General features: G+C 34.7%; 1 protein-coding gene across 1 annotated transcript in view; it reads right to left on the reverse strand.

The window, feature by feature from the left end:
* Positions 1–3769: 3769 nt before the first annotated feature.
* The window catches only part of EMC2 (ER membrane protein complex subunit 2), a 36005-nt gene continuing 25429 nt past the window's right edge, over positions 3770–14345 (reverse strand). The window contains exons 8-11 of the mRNA XM_021546574.3: positions 12098–12179; positions 10857–10967; positions 9879–9983; positions 3770–3999 (exon numbers count right to left, since the gene is read on the reverse strand). Coding sequence (XP_021402249.1) covers positions 3913–3999; positions 9879–9983; positions 10857–10967; positions 12098–12179 — 385 coding nt within the window. The 3' untranslated portion in view covers positions 3770–3912. The remainder of the gene's footprint in view (positions 4000–9878; positions 9984–10856; positions 10968–12097; positions 12180–14345) is intronic.

A 14345-nucleotide genomic window follows, 5' to 3' on the forward strand; every position in this document is an offset into this window, starting at 1 on the left:
ACAGGCCTGTGTGCTTCTCTAGCCTTTCTTCCTCCCTGGTAAGCATTGAAAAGATTGCATTGCTTTGTACAGGAGACTTCCTCATCACAGGGCAAAATAAAGTCACCTATGAAATGCACTGATAAAGGTTTTTCATTTCACATCCAGCAGCTGAAAAACAACTTTACCAGCTTTACCAGTGGTGTTGGTGGGGTTGATTTATTTTTGTCCTTTTTTTCATTTTGTTGGTTGTTTTTGTTTTTTTTGTGTTTTTTTTTTTTGGTTGTTGGTTGGGTTCTTATTATTGTTCTGGTGGGGGTTTGGGTTTTTTGTGTTTTTTGGGGGGAGGGGTTGGGTTTTGTTCTTTGTGGCTTTTTTTTTCCAGTTTAAGAGGCACATTAATGACCCATTTATTGCTGGTAACTAGTCTCTGGGTAGACTCAAATAGTCTGTTGTACTACTATAGACAGTAGTACAGAGGACTACTTGCTGTAGGTTAAGCAATAGTCCTGACATTCTATTCATACACTGAACTAAGCAATATTTTGAGAAATACTAAGCCACATTAATTTTATAGACAAAACCACAGTCAAAAACTGTACTAATGGTCCTCTACTCTGACACCAACTTGAAGGAGGGTGGGCGTAGTCCTTTCCTGCATAGGGGTATGTGCACATCACATAGCACTGTTTCACTATCTCTATGGTTTAGATTACAACGGAGTTTTGAGTTTAGAGCTGAATATATAGAAGCTCTTAAATTACAAGAATTATTATTGCAAACTTGACTGCAGCTACAGTTGGTGTTCTTGGAAGATGAGAGTGCAAGTAACAAGAAGCTAACAAATTCATGCCAGTAAGTTAAGTTTAATTTGCTTTCCTTTTCCCCTCCCTTCTAAAGCTGGCTGAAATACAAGTTCCACTGTAAATGCAGTGACTAGCAAACATGGATGCCATTACAAATACAGCAGTGCCAAGAGGAAGTCCTCCGTTGACTAATAACAGAGTTTCCAATGGCAACCGTAAGATATTCTGGGCACTGAACTGAAGAGATTTAGGGATACATTCTAAACAAGATTTGCTTTTTGCAGCTACATAATATGAATTGCATAACATTTGGACAAAAGGTTTTGACGAAGTTACCAATAACTTGTATCACAAAGGCAGAACTGGAGGTTTTGGTGGCTCCTCAATGACTTTTACATCATCAGGTAACACTGAGCTCTCCTTGTCAAGCCTATTACCAAAGTATGGTTGAGAAAATAAAGATAGTCATTGCTACACAGCCTGGCATTGCAAATGTCCCAAGCTTTTGCTGTCAACTGAGACAATATGAACACATAGACTTTTATTTTGGAAAGAGGAGACTGAATGCTTGATAATACTTTTGTGTAGCATTTGTCACTGTCAGAGCACAATACAGAACATAATGAAGTTCATTTGTTAATTAAGTAACCCATTCTCTGAAAACCTATTCTTTAATGCAACACAGCATCTGTAACATTACAAAATCATTTACTAGAATTGGAAAATTACTTTTATAAAGATCATAATATATGACAGCTTCTCTTCTCAGCAAGCCCTTTCTTGCTGAGTGCAGGGCATTTCAAGCAGTTACTGCCCCTGCAGAGGATTTTTAAACTTTATTTTTAAATTTCAATATGGAAAATACTCTCAATTTCCATTGCTGTAATTCAATAGTTCTGTTGGAGATTGCCCATGCATTTTCATTGGAGTAATTTATTTAACCTTTGAAGTAAACATAAATTTGTCAGAAATATTTGCAAGGTTGACTTGTAAGCTCTACTATGTGGAAATCTTGCCAAAATACAAGCACAAATCAGAGTGCTAAATAGTAATTTCAAAGAGATGCCAAACTAATGAAAATGAGAAGGTGCTAAGCAGCCAAATGACATGAAAATTGTCATCAAATAGCTGAAAACAAGAAACAGAACAAATTTCCTTACAGAGAAACTGATATACTAAATGCCCAAGTCTGACACTGCTTTATTAAAAGCTGCCTCTGAACAAAGCTTTATATACATCATATTTCAGCAGAATGTGCCTGCTACACAAAAATACTGCATTGCTGGTTTTTAACAGCTTGGAGGTAATTGTTATGCACTAAGTAATTTTAACTTTCCCACCGAGTTTCATTTTAAAATGCAACTAAGTTACACGAGATGTAGGTGCAACAGAAAAAATTACTAATGAGGGCTTAAAACTCTAGATGGCACACTCATACAATCAAACGACTACAACAGAAATACACAGCACCAACTATGATATCTTCTGACTTTGATGTTTTCCACCCAAAGCATATATAATCTAGCCACACGTACTGTTCTGAGGCCAGTTTGTGAATTATTATTATAAAAGGATATGCACTATTTCCCCAAGTTACAATTGGGTGATTTAATAAAACATTATGCAATATCTGCAGTTTTGTATTTCAACAGCAGTGATTAAGCTATTTTATGATTCCACATACAATTAATTCTCATGTCATGGCATCCGTTCTGTCACACTCCAACCTACTTCGTGGATAAAACTGAGATCCTACATGTTTCTTGAAGGCCCAGTCTCATGCAAAAAACAGCTCGGTTATACACATTTACAAGCTTTGAAGGAAGTTTTTTTGCTGGTTTGTCTTTAAGAAGGAACTCAGCTGTATTTTATTACATCAAGTCCAGGATCATAATGAATACATTTCAATACACAGCCTTTAACCTATCCATCTATATAAATCAGGCAGTATAAAATCTAAAAGTCTAATCATCCTGGATGGTTGTAGCAGCCATGAAAACAACATTGCAACACTGGTATTAGAATTTGCCAAGGGTACATTGATGCTGTTATACAATCTTACTGAAGCTGTAGTAAATGAAATGATAGCTGTGCAACTGAATTGCCACAGTGCACATCTGAACAACACCCAGAATGATCAGAGGTGCAAAATATTGAATTAGGGTGTTTGACTCATTATCTGAGGAAATAAACCAGTGCCTGAAGACAAAAAGACCACAGTTTTACAGTGTGCTGGATGCTTCGTGCTGATGGTGTAACAAACACTACCCCTCAGAAAGTGCAAGGCACCTGAACAAGCTCTCATGTCACCCTGTCAGTGCAGTACCCCTTGCTCCAAGTGGAGAAGCACCACAGCAAATGGGTGCCCATACCAGGGACACAGAGCTGTAGAGACCAGCACAGAGCCCCAGCGGAAATTCACCATGTGGAACACATGTACAAGAAAGGAGACAGAGAAGGAAGAAAAAAAAAAGGAATATGCATACACCGATCAGAGAATTATGTGGGCATGGAAGCATTTGCCCACAAAGCCACAGAGAAAAATGTCTTTGCCCTTAAGCCAGTACAACAGCATCCTGGAAGCAAAGTCCACAACTAAGTTTTCTCCATTTCTACAGTACTAGATATGAACTCATTAAGAAAACCCTTAACAAACTCTGTTCTCTAATAAAGTGTACTCATAATCACTCCTTGATGTATTTTCCAGAAAGTGTACCTCTGTAGCATGTTTTTACTCTTAAATGTGCAATTAAGAAAAATATTTAGCATATGTTATTCATCTACATATATAAATTTAAGTCTGTATTTTTTTAATCATTTAATAAGTTTATTTCTACAAATTATGGCTTAGAAGCAAGTACTGTACATACAAAAATCTGAGTATACTGATGTGCGGCACGTCATTTCTTTGTGTTGTTTATGTAGATAAGTTATTAATTTCAGTGGGTATTGATCACATTTCTTATAGCAGCAATAAATAGGCATTTTACTTTTCATAAAATGTTATTTTATATAGCATGTAATCAATACAAAATTAACTTTTAACAGCACTAGAGTAACATAACCCACAGGTCATTACAGGTTGAGTGTGGTATTGGAAAATTTCATATTAGTTCTCTGTGCCAAGCTAAGACTGAGTGATTTGCAGGGTCTCCAACATGTCTTCCACTGCCTTCAAGGAGTATTTAGTTTCTTTCTTACTGCGACCTGCAAACTAAACAGGAAAGAAAGAATTTCAGATATATGACAACTAACAATCCTATGTCTAAATCCTGTGGAAATAACAGTTATACACAACAAATACCAATAATTAACTCTATTTACTAAAAAATCAAAAGCACAAAACTAAACCTCAGATTTTTTACAAGAATACAAGCTTTATCACCTTCTTCTATGAAGCAAAAATACCTTCTGTTAAAGGAAGACAGAAAAAAACCCTACTTATCAAGATTTACTGTAAAATAATCCAGACAACATACAATTATATTTTATAGTTCAAAGTAGCCATGTGGGATAACATTGTACTTGACTGTAGCCTCCTATTAAAACTCCAATTTCAGAGAACATTTGAAATAAAGTCTGTCTTGATAAGAAAGAAAGATACAGCTTAACAAATACTACTAGTGGCTTTAAAAAGGAAGGAATAGAAGGACAGGAAATGTTGACCATCCCATGTTGAACTCAAAAGGGTTTTTCTAATGATACTGGCAATTGCCATCACTCATAAGCCATATCTAACAGAGAGGATTCATTGACCAGGTTGGTCTTTAGTCAAATGAAACTCCTAACCATTTTTAACACACCTGCACTAAAAAGTTTTGCATTTCAGGTTGGGAGGGGTGGTAAAGAAATTACAGAAACAGTAACTAAAACTTGCTTTTAGTAAAACAGCCTATCCTCTACTTAAATGTTAACATCTAAACACTCAATAAATTTTCAATTTGAAGTTTTTTATTTCAAATACTACTGGTGTTTTGCATAGTTAGTCCTTGATTTATAATGTGTCCCTTCTCTCTTATAATTAACTTAATTTAGCAAACTCTTCATGACCTGTTAAGAAAGATTAAGTCATCAAACTCAGGTAATATCACACCAGCAACAAGCTGCAGGACCTGTTAACCTGCTTTTGACCCCTAGGCTACAATCTAGCATTGCAATTCCCAATCAGCACTGAGTTTTTTTTAAAAATAGTTTTGGCACAGTAAATAATAAGCTATCTCAAAGAAAAGTTAGGAGAAATTTTGTTACTGTGACAACACTTTACAGCTTAGAGATGTACTGAAAACACTGTCTTTTTCATGTTTTAGATTTCCAGGTGATTAACTGGTGTACCACGTTTTGATTCTAGTAATAATATATATATATAAACCCATTCTTCAGGTTGTGCAGTTTCCAAAGTGACACGCAATAGCCAACTTCAGAGGAAAATCCAAGATTTCTTAAGATATGTCAAGGTGAAAGCAGCAACTTATGTTTTTATCTGATTGAATAAAATATCCTCTCTTTGTCCACATTAAACAGACACTTGGAAATTCCAAATCCTTTCACAAAAATAAGCAAGTTTAAAAAACACAAGTCAAAAGTTTCAAGTGAAAAATTGCTTTCAACTCAAAGCATTCAGAAATTTCAATAAAAAGCATAGAAGCCTAAATGTACTGTGGTCAAAAAGCACTTGGCAAGACACGCAGAAAGCATGCAGAGAAAAGCTCTAAAATAAAGACAGATTTTACTTATTCTCAACATGGACACTGGAAGCAAAATTGACATATGACATTAGTTTAAAAAAATGCTACTTGCTAATTTCAAGAGTGGTTGCCTTCATGATGCTGACATGTAGTTTAAACTGAAAAAATAAAACCAAACTCTACGTCATAACAACCAGAAGCACACTTGGAAATGTAATCACTTCAAATTTGCCCTGACGAACAATTATTTTGTCTATTTAGCCATTACACAGCAATTTGACTGATTGAGCTGGAATCCATTTCTTAAATCATGACTTAATTTTCTGTTTCCCAAATGGTTAGTAACAAAATCACCTCTCTCCAGCCATAAATAAAATGTAGATTGCTAACACAGAAGAGTTTAGCAGTGTACCAAAGAAGCATGTATCTGGAAAATTACTGTAAGTAGGATCACATTAAAGATTTTTGTGAGCATTAATCAAACTCGCCTTCCTCTGCTGAAATGCTTCTACCAGAGGACATGCTAAACCAATTACCTAATTGAAGAGCACCAGGTAGCTTTATTTTGTTTTGGTTTTAAAGTAACTGTGACTCATGTCCTCAGAACAGACAGAAGTTCTTCTCAGGGTCTGCACATTTGGACTTATCCAGTTTCCCAGTCATAAGGCAAAAGTAACCTTGTAATAATAATAAACTTTAAACTAATTCTTTGAATAACGAATTCTTAATTAACTTCTGAAATAAAATATTAAAATTAAATTTTACTTGGGTCTTTTTTTCCACCCAGTCAATTAAATTTAAGAAGCCTGGAGCATAATGACTTTTTTTTAAGAGGATGTGTTAGCAGCCAGGAATTCCAGCTCCGTACAGCAGCCCTAGCTACAAAACCTTTCTGTCTTCCTGAAGAAGTTTACATTTCTCCTAGATTAGATACAGATGAGAAGTACTAATCAGCATGGATGGTTACATATTTAACATCAAAATAATTATATTATCTAGCTGCAGTGTCAAATATCTGTACATTTCAGAAAATTTTTTAGCCATTCTTTATCACCATGTTTTCCTCTAAAGACAGTGCTGCACAGTCTAACTAACATTGGTGAAAAATGTTTTCTTTCTATACTCAAACACTGCTTTCTTTAAATGACAATAAACTAAGAAGTTCTTCTGATTTCAGACAGGAATGCAAAGGAAAACAAAAATCAAGTGCCAAAGCACACTGCTTGAATGACAGAATAAAATTTAAAAAAGGGACCGGTAAAAATATTTCAAGTAAACTGCACACAAAATACACTTAAAAATAATTAAATCATTTTTAAAAAGCAACTGTAGCCAGTTGTTTGAAAAAATAAAGGCAGTTTTCCAAAATTATTGAGCAAACTCCTGGTAATTCAAGTTCAAATCCAAACTGGAAATGGGGAAAGATCTCATTGCAAGACAATTGCTCAAAATTAACTTTTTGCATTAATAACTTGGAATTTAAAGTCACAAATTCATATAATTTGTATAGACGTTCAAATCAGGATTCTAAATTCATCCTGCTCTCTAGAACATGCACCTGAAAAAATTCATTTAGCAGTATGAGAATGTCCAACCAATAAAACAAGTCAATGTCAAACCCAACAAGCTGTTAAGGCTCTTACTGCACTTTACAGGTGGATAATGCATGGAAAGTGTGGAGAATTTACAGAGATCATATAAATATACAGCTTAAGACCTGTCTAGACATACCCTCCCACTAAGGCAGGAGCACTGTATGGGCTTCTCCTGGCACAACTGACCAAGATTTCATCCTCAGGTCCAAATGGTGACAATTTCCAACTGCTCAGCTCATAGAGCAGAGGAGCAACAAATCAACACTGACATAGGGGAACTGCCACCTACTGCATCACCCAACACCTCTGGCTGTAGCTGCTGGAGGTTCTGAGTCTCTGACACAGAGACTGGGGCAGCCAAAAGCTTCTGCAGCACTGTAACAAGGTCAGGAGGGTGGACTGGGGATGTCCTGCCCAGCTGGGCTCACTGGAGCTCCTTGTGGTTCTTCTGGGAAGGGGAATGGGGGCATTCACCCCATTTATTTGTCAGATCCTGGCTTCAGCTTCAGTACTTCCATTTTCTCAAGAGCTGGATTTCCCTATATCCCAAACACCTAACAAGAGCAGAAAAGGAGGCTATATATGTATGTACATATGTATATGTGTGTATCTGTATATGTATGTATGTACATTAGGTGTGTTGACACAGCCTGTTCTGGTAAGCATCAGCCAAAAATGCTTAATGTAGGATCCAAAAGAACTCCACAAAAACAGTAATAGGAATTTCAAACTAAAAGAAAAAAAAAAAAAACCAAAAAAAAACCAAAAAAACCCAAACAAACCAACAATCCCCCCGCAAAGCCCCTAAACCCCCTGCACTTAAAAATGCCCCCAAGCACTACACCACTCCCAATAAAATTCATGTTTTATTAGAGACATTGTATGGTAACAGAAAGATATGAGGAGAAAATAAGGAAAAGGAAAAAAAAAAACAAACAGGTGTGCTTATCTGGATGGGAATCAGTTAACTAGAAACTGTAATGATTAAACATCCATTAAATTTAGAACTAGGAGATGCCTATTTCCAGGTCCTCTGTGCCATTCCACAGCCTGCACTGGTTTTAAATTTCCACCCAGATGAACCCTGAAAGGGACTGTTTCCCAGAAGTGCTAACAAGTCTCTACCAGTACTTTGAACTCCAGTCACAATATTTACTTAAAACATATGCAAATCCACTCTATTCTAAGCAACTGATTTTATTAAGATGTAAAACATGGAATACTGGTTTCCACTACAAATTCACAAATCTTTTAAAATCTGTTTTGTTCTGTCAATTATGAATCTGTGGTGTATTCCATTCTTTAATATTTTTTCTAAGTGTTTGGCTGTTTTGGTTGAATTTGTGTTAGGATTTTTTTCTGTTTCTTTGGGTTCTTTTGTTGTTGTTGTTGTTGTGGGTTTTTTTTGGTTTTATTTGGTTTTTAGCCTGCAGTACTTGAGTTTTCCATCTTCGCTGCGCTTACAGGAATGTCAGGCATACCTCAAGTCAAAAGAAGCCCTGGTTATTTACAAAACATCAGACAAAGTAGTTAATTCATACACACCTTAGCATCATGAGCTGGTAAATGGTTTATTACTGAAAAACAGAGCGATTTAAAGAGCAGAAGAGAAATAAACTTTAGGCACGTAAGTATAAAATGCTTCATTGTCCCTAGAGATACAATGCTCTTCACTGTACAGTCAGAAGCTACAGGCCCAATTAGGAGAAATGGAAAATACCTCTAAGTTGGAATATATCAAAAACACATCAGCCACAAGAAGCTGCACACTTGGCAAGGAACCGAAATGCAGTTAAGTATTAAGAAAACAGCACTGTCTGTAAAAGGAAAATCTAATTTAATTCCATAATAGATGCTGCTTGTAAAAAGGCCATTTGGTAGTATTAACTGTGAAATGGTAGCAAGAAGAAAAAAATTAAATATTGGGTTCCAATACTGAAATATTGCAGGGAGAAAGAAGAGCTACATGTATACAAAGTCTTTGCATTTAACATCAATACTTTTGCTCAACAAAAAAGTTGTGGGGAGAACTGGACAGTATGCTGTTGATGTCCAGGATTACTTATGTATAAACTTTGATTGGCAGATCATTAAGAATAGCTGTAAGGGAGAAATATTTGGGAGAAACAGACAGCAGAGCCTATGAGCTAAAACATGTTTTCATTCATATTTATAGAAAGAAATAGAGGCTTATAACACAGCAGGAAATATAAAAGTTTAAACATAACTTTTTAAAAAGTTGGAAAGACTCCCAATCACTTCAGCAAGCTTTGATTATGGCCTACAAAGTCTACATTTTCACAACTCAATGAGCATTTCTCTACAAAACTACACAAAACCAACTTCAGACAGGAATATTAAGGCAATTAAATATGATTTTGAAAGGTTAGAGTAAACTCAAGGAAAAAAAAATCCTAGAAGTTTCATTTGTTTTCTAGTAAAGTAGAAGTGGATAACAAAGTTACTCTAAGAATTAAGACATAGCAAGTTTTATCAAAATAGCTGTAGAACCAAGTCTTGAAGGTCAATATTACAGTAATGTACATTCAGTTAATGTTAGTAGGAAAAATATGCTTAAAGCTATTAAGTAAATGATAGCAATTAGTAACTGTAAAATTATTAAGGTTTCCAGGAAACCTTAACCTTTTATTAATTAAGGTTTCCAGGAAATCAAACAGAAGCAGAATGAAAAAAATATAAGCAGATTATGCTGATTTACATGTCATATTTAACCTCTTGAACAGTAGCTGATAAAAGTGCAGAAAAGAACTATAGAGCATGTTACGAGTATCATAAAGCAATGAAGTACTAACCTGGTATGCTCTGTTTATTTGGTTTGCAGCCCAGCTGGCATATTTCATATTATCTTTTTTCATTTTTGCACTTGCTTTTGGATTGGAAGCAATATGACTGGCAGACTAGGAATAAAATAAAATAAGTGTAATTATAAAATTTATGTGCATGAAATAAACTGAGAACACTGAGCATCTCCTTACAGTCTAAGCCCTATGCACAGTGATAGTGGAAAGAGACAAAAAAAAAATGCTAAAAGTTACCAGAAAACAGCATCCAGGTAAGAATCAGCTAGACTTTTAAAGATATTGTTTGTTCTATTTAAAGGTACATTAGACTTCAGTTCAGTTCTGTACTGACTTAAGAACCAAACCTGGACATGATCAGCTAATCCAATCTTCTTCTCCTAAAGTAAGAGTTATGAATTAGTTTTCTACATTCAATTTTTTACCAGAGACAATATAAAATACATCACTTGTATGTCCAAGCTGCCATTAAAAACATTACATGTTTCCCTGTAATATCAGAAAACACATTTTAAAAGCAGATAAGACTCTACATAAAATATGCCCACCTTCACCTGAAAGAATAAAATAATATTATTTAAGAACCAAATTAAGTTTTGTACTTATATAAATAAATCCACTGTGCAAAGAACCACTGCTACTATGCTGGTGTTTTTCAGCAGTCACCTTCTAGAGAGGATGCATGACTTTAAATCCTTTTTGAAGAAGTTACCTTCCCATGCCAATAATAATTCTTTTGAAAATACAGGCAAGACTTAAAAGTTAAGAGCACTTCTGTAAGGAGTAGTTACTAGCACAGAATTATCCCTACTCAAATAGTATGTAAAATACTCTGAATTTTAGAACAGTGTTAATCATCTGAGCTATTAAGTTAAAAATCAGGGAAAAAACAAAACAGCAAACAGCAAAGGATAATATACATGCATAAACAAATTTAGAATGATAACATGGAAAATACCTAATCATGCTTACCATGTAAAGTCCAAACAGAGCTCTCATATTTCTGTTGTTAAGCTTCAGTGCTTGTGCAAAATACTTTCTTGACAGCTCAAGGTTTTCAAGCCCCCCCTGAGTATATTTAACCTGTAAAAATGGTAAACTCCTGAAACTTGCACGTCGTTCATACTTCAGGCATTCAATCTCAAGCAACGATACTACAAAAATTTACTCCAAGTTTGTTTCACATGACATTTCTAATCACGTGAATCCTATCAAAAGCCTATCAAAATATATATCTTTGCAATATATACATTTAAAAATATTTAACTATAGGAGAAAAAAACACAGCATTAATTTAATTAATTAATTGCTACAAGATTAAAAAGTGATTATTTTCACCTATAAATACTTGAAACCTTGGGATTGTCTCTTATAAAAAGTAGCAGAAATTTTAAATCTAAATTCTGACTACTAGAAATCCATACTGACTCTATGTTCCCACAGCATGCATGAAAACAGTTCGCAAAACAACACAATGACTTTCATTATGTATTCAAAATAGCACACAAAGTTTAGAGGATTACTCCATTATTTTTCTATTCATTTTTCCAGATATTAGATCAACAAAAAGAGGGATAAATACTAGAAGATATGCTTCAAAGTCTTTTTATGACAAAGCTACTTAGGCTTTCAAGTTTTAATGTCAACCCAATTTTACCCATGTTAACTAAACAAATTAAACCCAATCTAAGCAGTTAACACTATAATTTAGGAAAAAAAATAATCTGGAAAAAAAAAAGACAAATTCAAATGGCTAAAACCTTGAGCTAAAACTTCTAATTTTACCTCTAACTTTTACTTCACTTCCACCAGTGCTCCTTCAGGCAGAAATTAGTGGATTCAAGTATCTGAGTCCACAGTAACAGGCAATACATCATAACCTCCTAGGCAGCATTGTTGTAGAGAAGTTTAGCTTCTCATGCACTTAATTTGAGAAGTGCATAAAGACTTAAACAAGAAGAGTTCATTTAAAATTAGCTTTTATCTTGAATAATTCCTCCCCCAACTCTTATATTTAGCTTAGTCACACTGTGACTGAGTCAGAGTATGAAAACACAATTTCCAGAACATGTTCAGTTCTATGAGATGTTAGCATTCTCTGTGAACTCTTTTAAAATCTCCTAGGGAAAAATTAAAGAAATCATTTTCACCACTTCTGTAACATAAAAACAGAAAATGTAATCAAACATAATTGATTTTTCTGAAATACCTACTTCAGCATATTGTTGACAATATAAGTGGTTGTGAGGATTAGTCATCATAAGCTCCTCTAAGCAGAAGGCTGCCTTTGCATAGCTGAGAAATACAAAAACAGTGATAAAAAGGAAACATGAGTACACAGCTCTTTGCTTCAGTTTTTTTTACAGCACAATACAAGTATTACTTTTCCCCCCAAAAAATCACATGATTCACAATTAAAATGCTTCATTTTAAAATAAAGTTTAGAACCAAGTTACTATTTTTGCATCATAAACAGAGGAAAAATACACAAAATCTAATGGAAGAGCTCACGAAAAGCATTTAACATACTAATCTCTTATTAATAAGTGCCAGTTGTTATCAGCAGGAGTGATGATAGGTATTAGGTACTGTAAGACACTGATCTGAGACAATAAAAATAATTCCTTTTTTTCATAAGAAAATTCAACTACCTGAGGATTCATAAACACAGCTACTGTTCACAGCATTTACACTGTCAGTTAACTTTACCTGCCAACAGTTAACCACAGAACTAAGACAAAAAACCAACAAACTAAGACTATTTCTAAAATTCAAACAGTCCAAATCTATGTATGAAAATAGCATCAGACCTCTCCAAAATGGGCATATCCTTATCATTTGAGATGGCTAGTCCTTGAGTTTTTTAGTGAGAACTTTCAGAGAAAATTAAGAAGTCAAGCTCAAAATGCAGGTTTATTGAGAAGAATCTTGGCTTTTTAATCTGTCAAATAATGGAACTGCATGCAGAATTTGCACCATCTAGAGATATGTGATAGCACTATTGCACAGTTTATTGCATAGGATTCCAAAATTCAGAGATAGAAGGTTTATGATGGCAGTGTGGATAGATATTTAATATTGCAGTAAAAACAATTTAGCAATTATGAGACCATATTAAGCCATATTATCTGTAAAATCTTGTATCCTAAAATAAATATGCTGTGGTTTTCTCCAGTGCATGTTATGATTGTAATGTATCTGTATCACTTATTAATCTGGAGATACAAGGGCAGCCACCTCATTCTCCAAAAGCAGAAGCCAGAGTCCTCATTGCAGAACAGGGTAGAACTGAGGACTGTGTAAACCTTGTATATCTATGTGTGCTAATGAACAAAAATGAGAGCATGGTGATTTCACAAGCCCTGTGACTTGTGACCCTGATAAAACATATAAGCTGATGAATTGCATTCTTTTTTAAAACTTAACTTTTAGTTGCTTTTAGCTAAGATCCCAGTTTTTCCCTATTAGCACAATAATAATAATGATGCTTATGGAAGTATAGAGAGGACAGTGAATTCTTTCCATGAACTGAAGTTCTACATATTGCTTTTCATTGGAATTACAGGCCAAAACAAATACAAGCAAAAGCAATTTCTTTCTCAGGTTTTATTGCACAGTTTCATAATAAAGATTATAGTGAGAAAAACACAACCCAATAATGGGATACGTATATTTGAATCACTCTATCATTCACTTTTGTACTGACAGATTGGCAAGCTCAAATATCTTTCCAGAAAAATTTTTTTAGTAGCTATTTTCTTGGAAAAGGGGCTGGTAGATCTCCCCAAACAAATGGAAATCTAGGTATCAAAATTCCTAGTTTATTCCTGAAGTCATCATTTAAAAGAGTTAAATGACTATTTTCTTTGAGAATGGGATACAAGGAAAGGTGACTGGGGAACAATTTTTCCCTCACAGTGAGAATAACTTCCTTGACAATTTGATTCTTTTACTACCCTCTGAAAAGGAAAGAAGGAAACAATGTGATAGAATTCAGGCTGGCCTGAAGAACCAAAGAAAGAGGGAAAAAAAAAAAAGATATGCCTTTTGGTGGAGGTTTGAATTAATGCTGTGATATTAGAAAACTTGCACTAAGGCTTTGGAGCTAATCCTCTCACACTGGGATTTCCTCCTGTCACTACAGCAATAAAAAAAGCTAACAAAAACATTAAATATCCAATAAGCAAGTTACTACAACACTCAGCATTCTTGATCGCACTGGGTTTTGTACCCAGGCGACCAGATGCCTCCAACTCTCGATCTATGTTTTGCTTTGTGGGTTTTTTTAAAAAAGGTACTAAAAGTTCTGGGAGAGGTAAGCTAAAAGAAAATTGGAATATTGGTTACTGTGATCAATTGATTTAGAAGTAACAAGTAAAATACATAACTTGAAGAAAAAATTATGGGAAGTAAGTGCTGTCCTCTGCTGCACTCAAACCACTTCTTCCAAACATCAGATTT

The sequence above is a fragment of the Lonchura striata genome, chromosome 1 (genome assembly GCF_046129695.1).
Source record: "Lonchura striata isolate bLonStr1 chromosome 1, bLonStr1.mat, whole genome shotgun sequence".
Taxonomy (NCBI): Eukaryota; Metazoa; Chordata; class Aves; order Passeriformes; family Estrildidae; genus Lonchura; species Lonchura striata.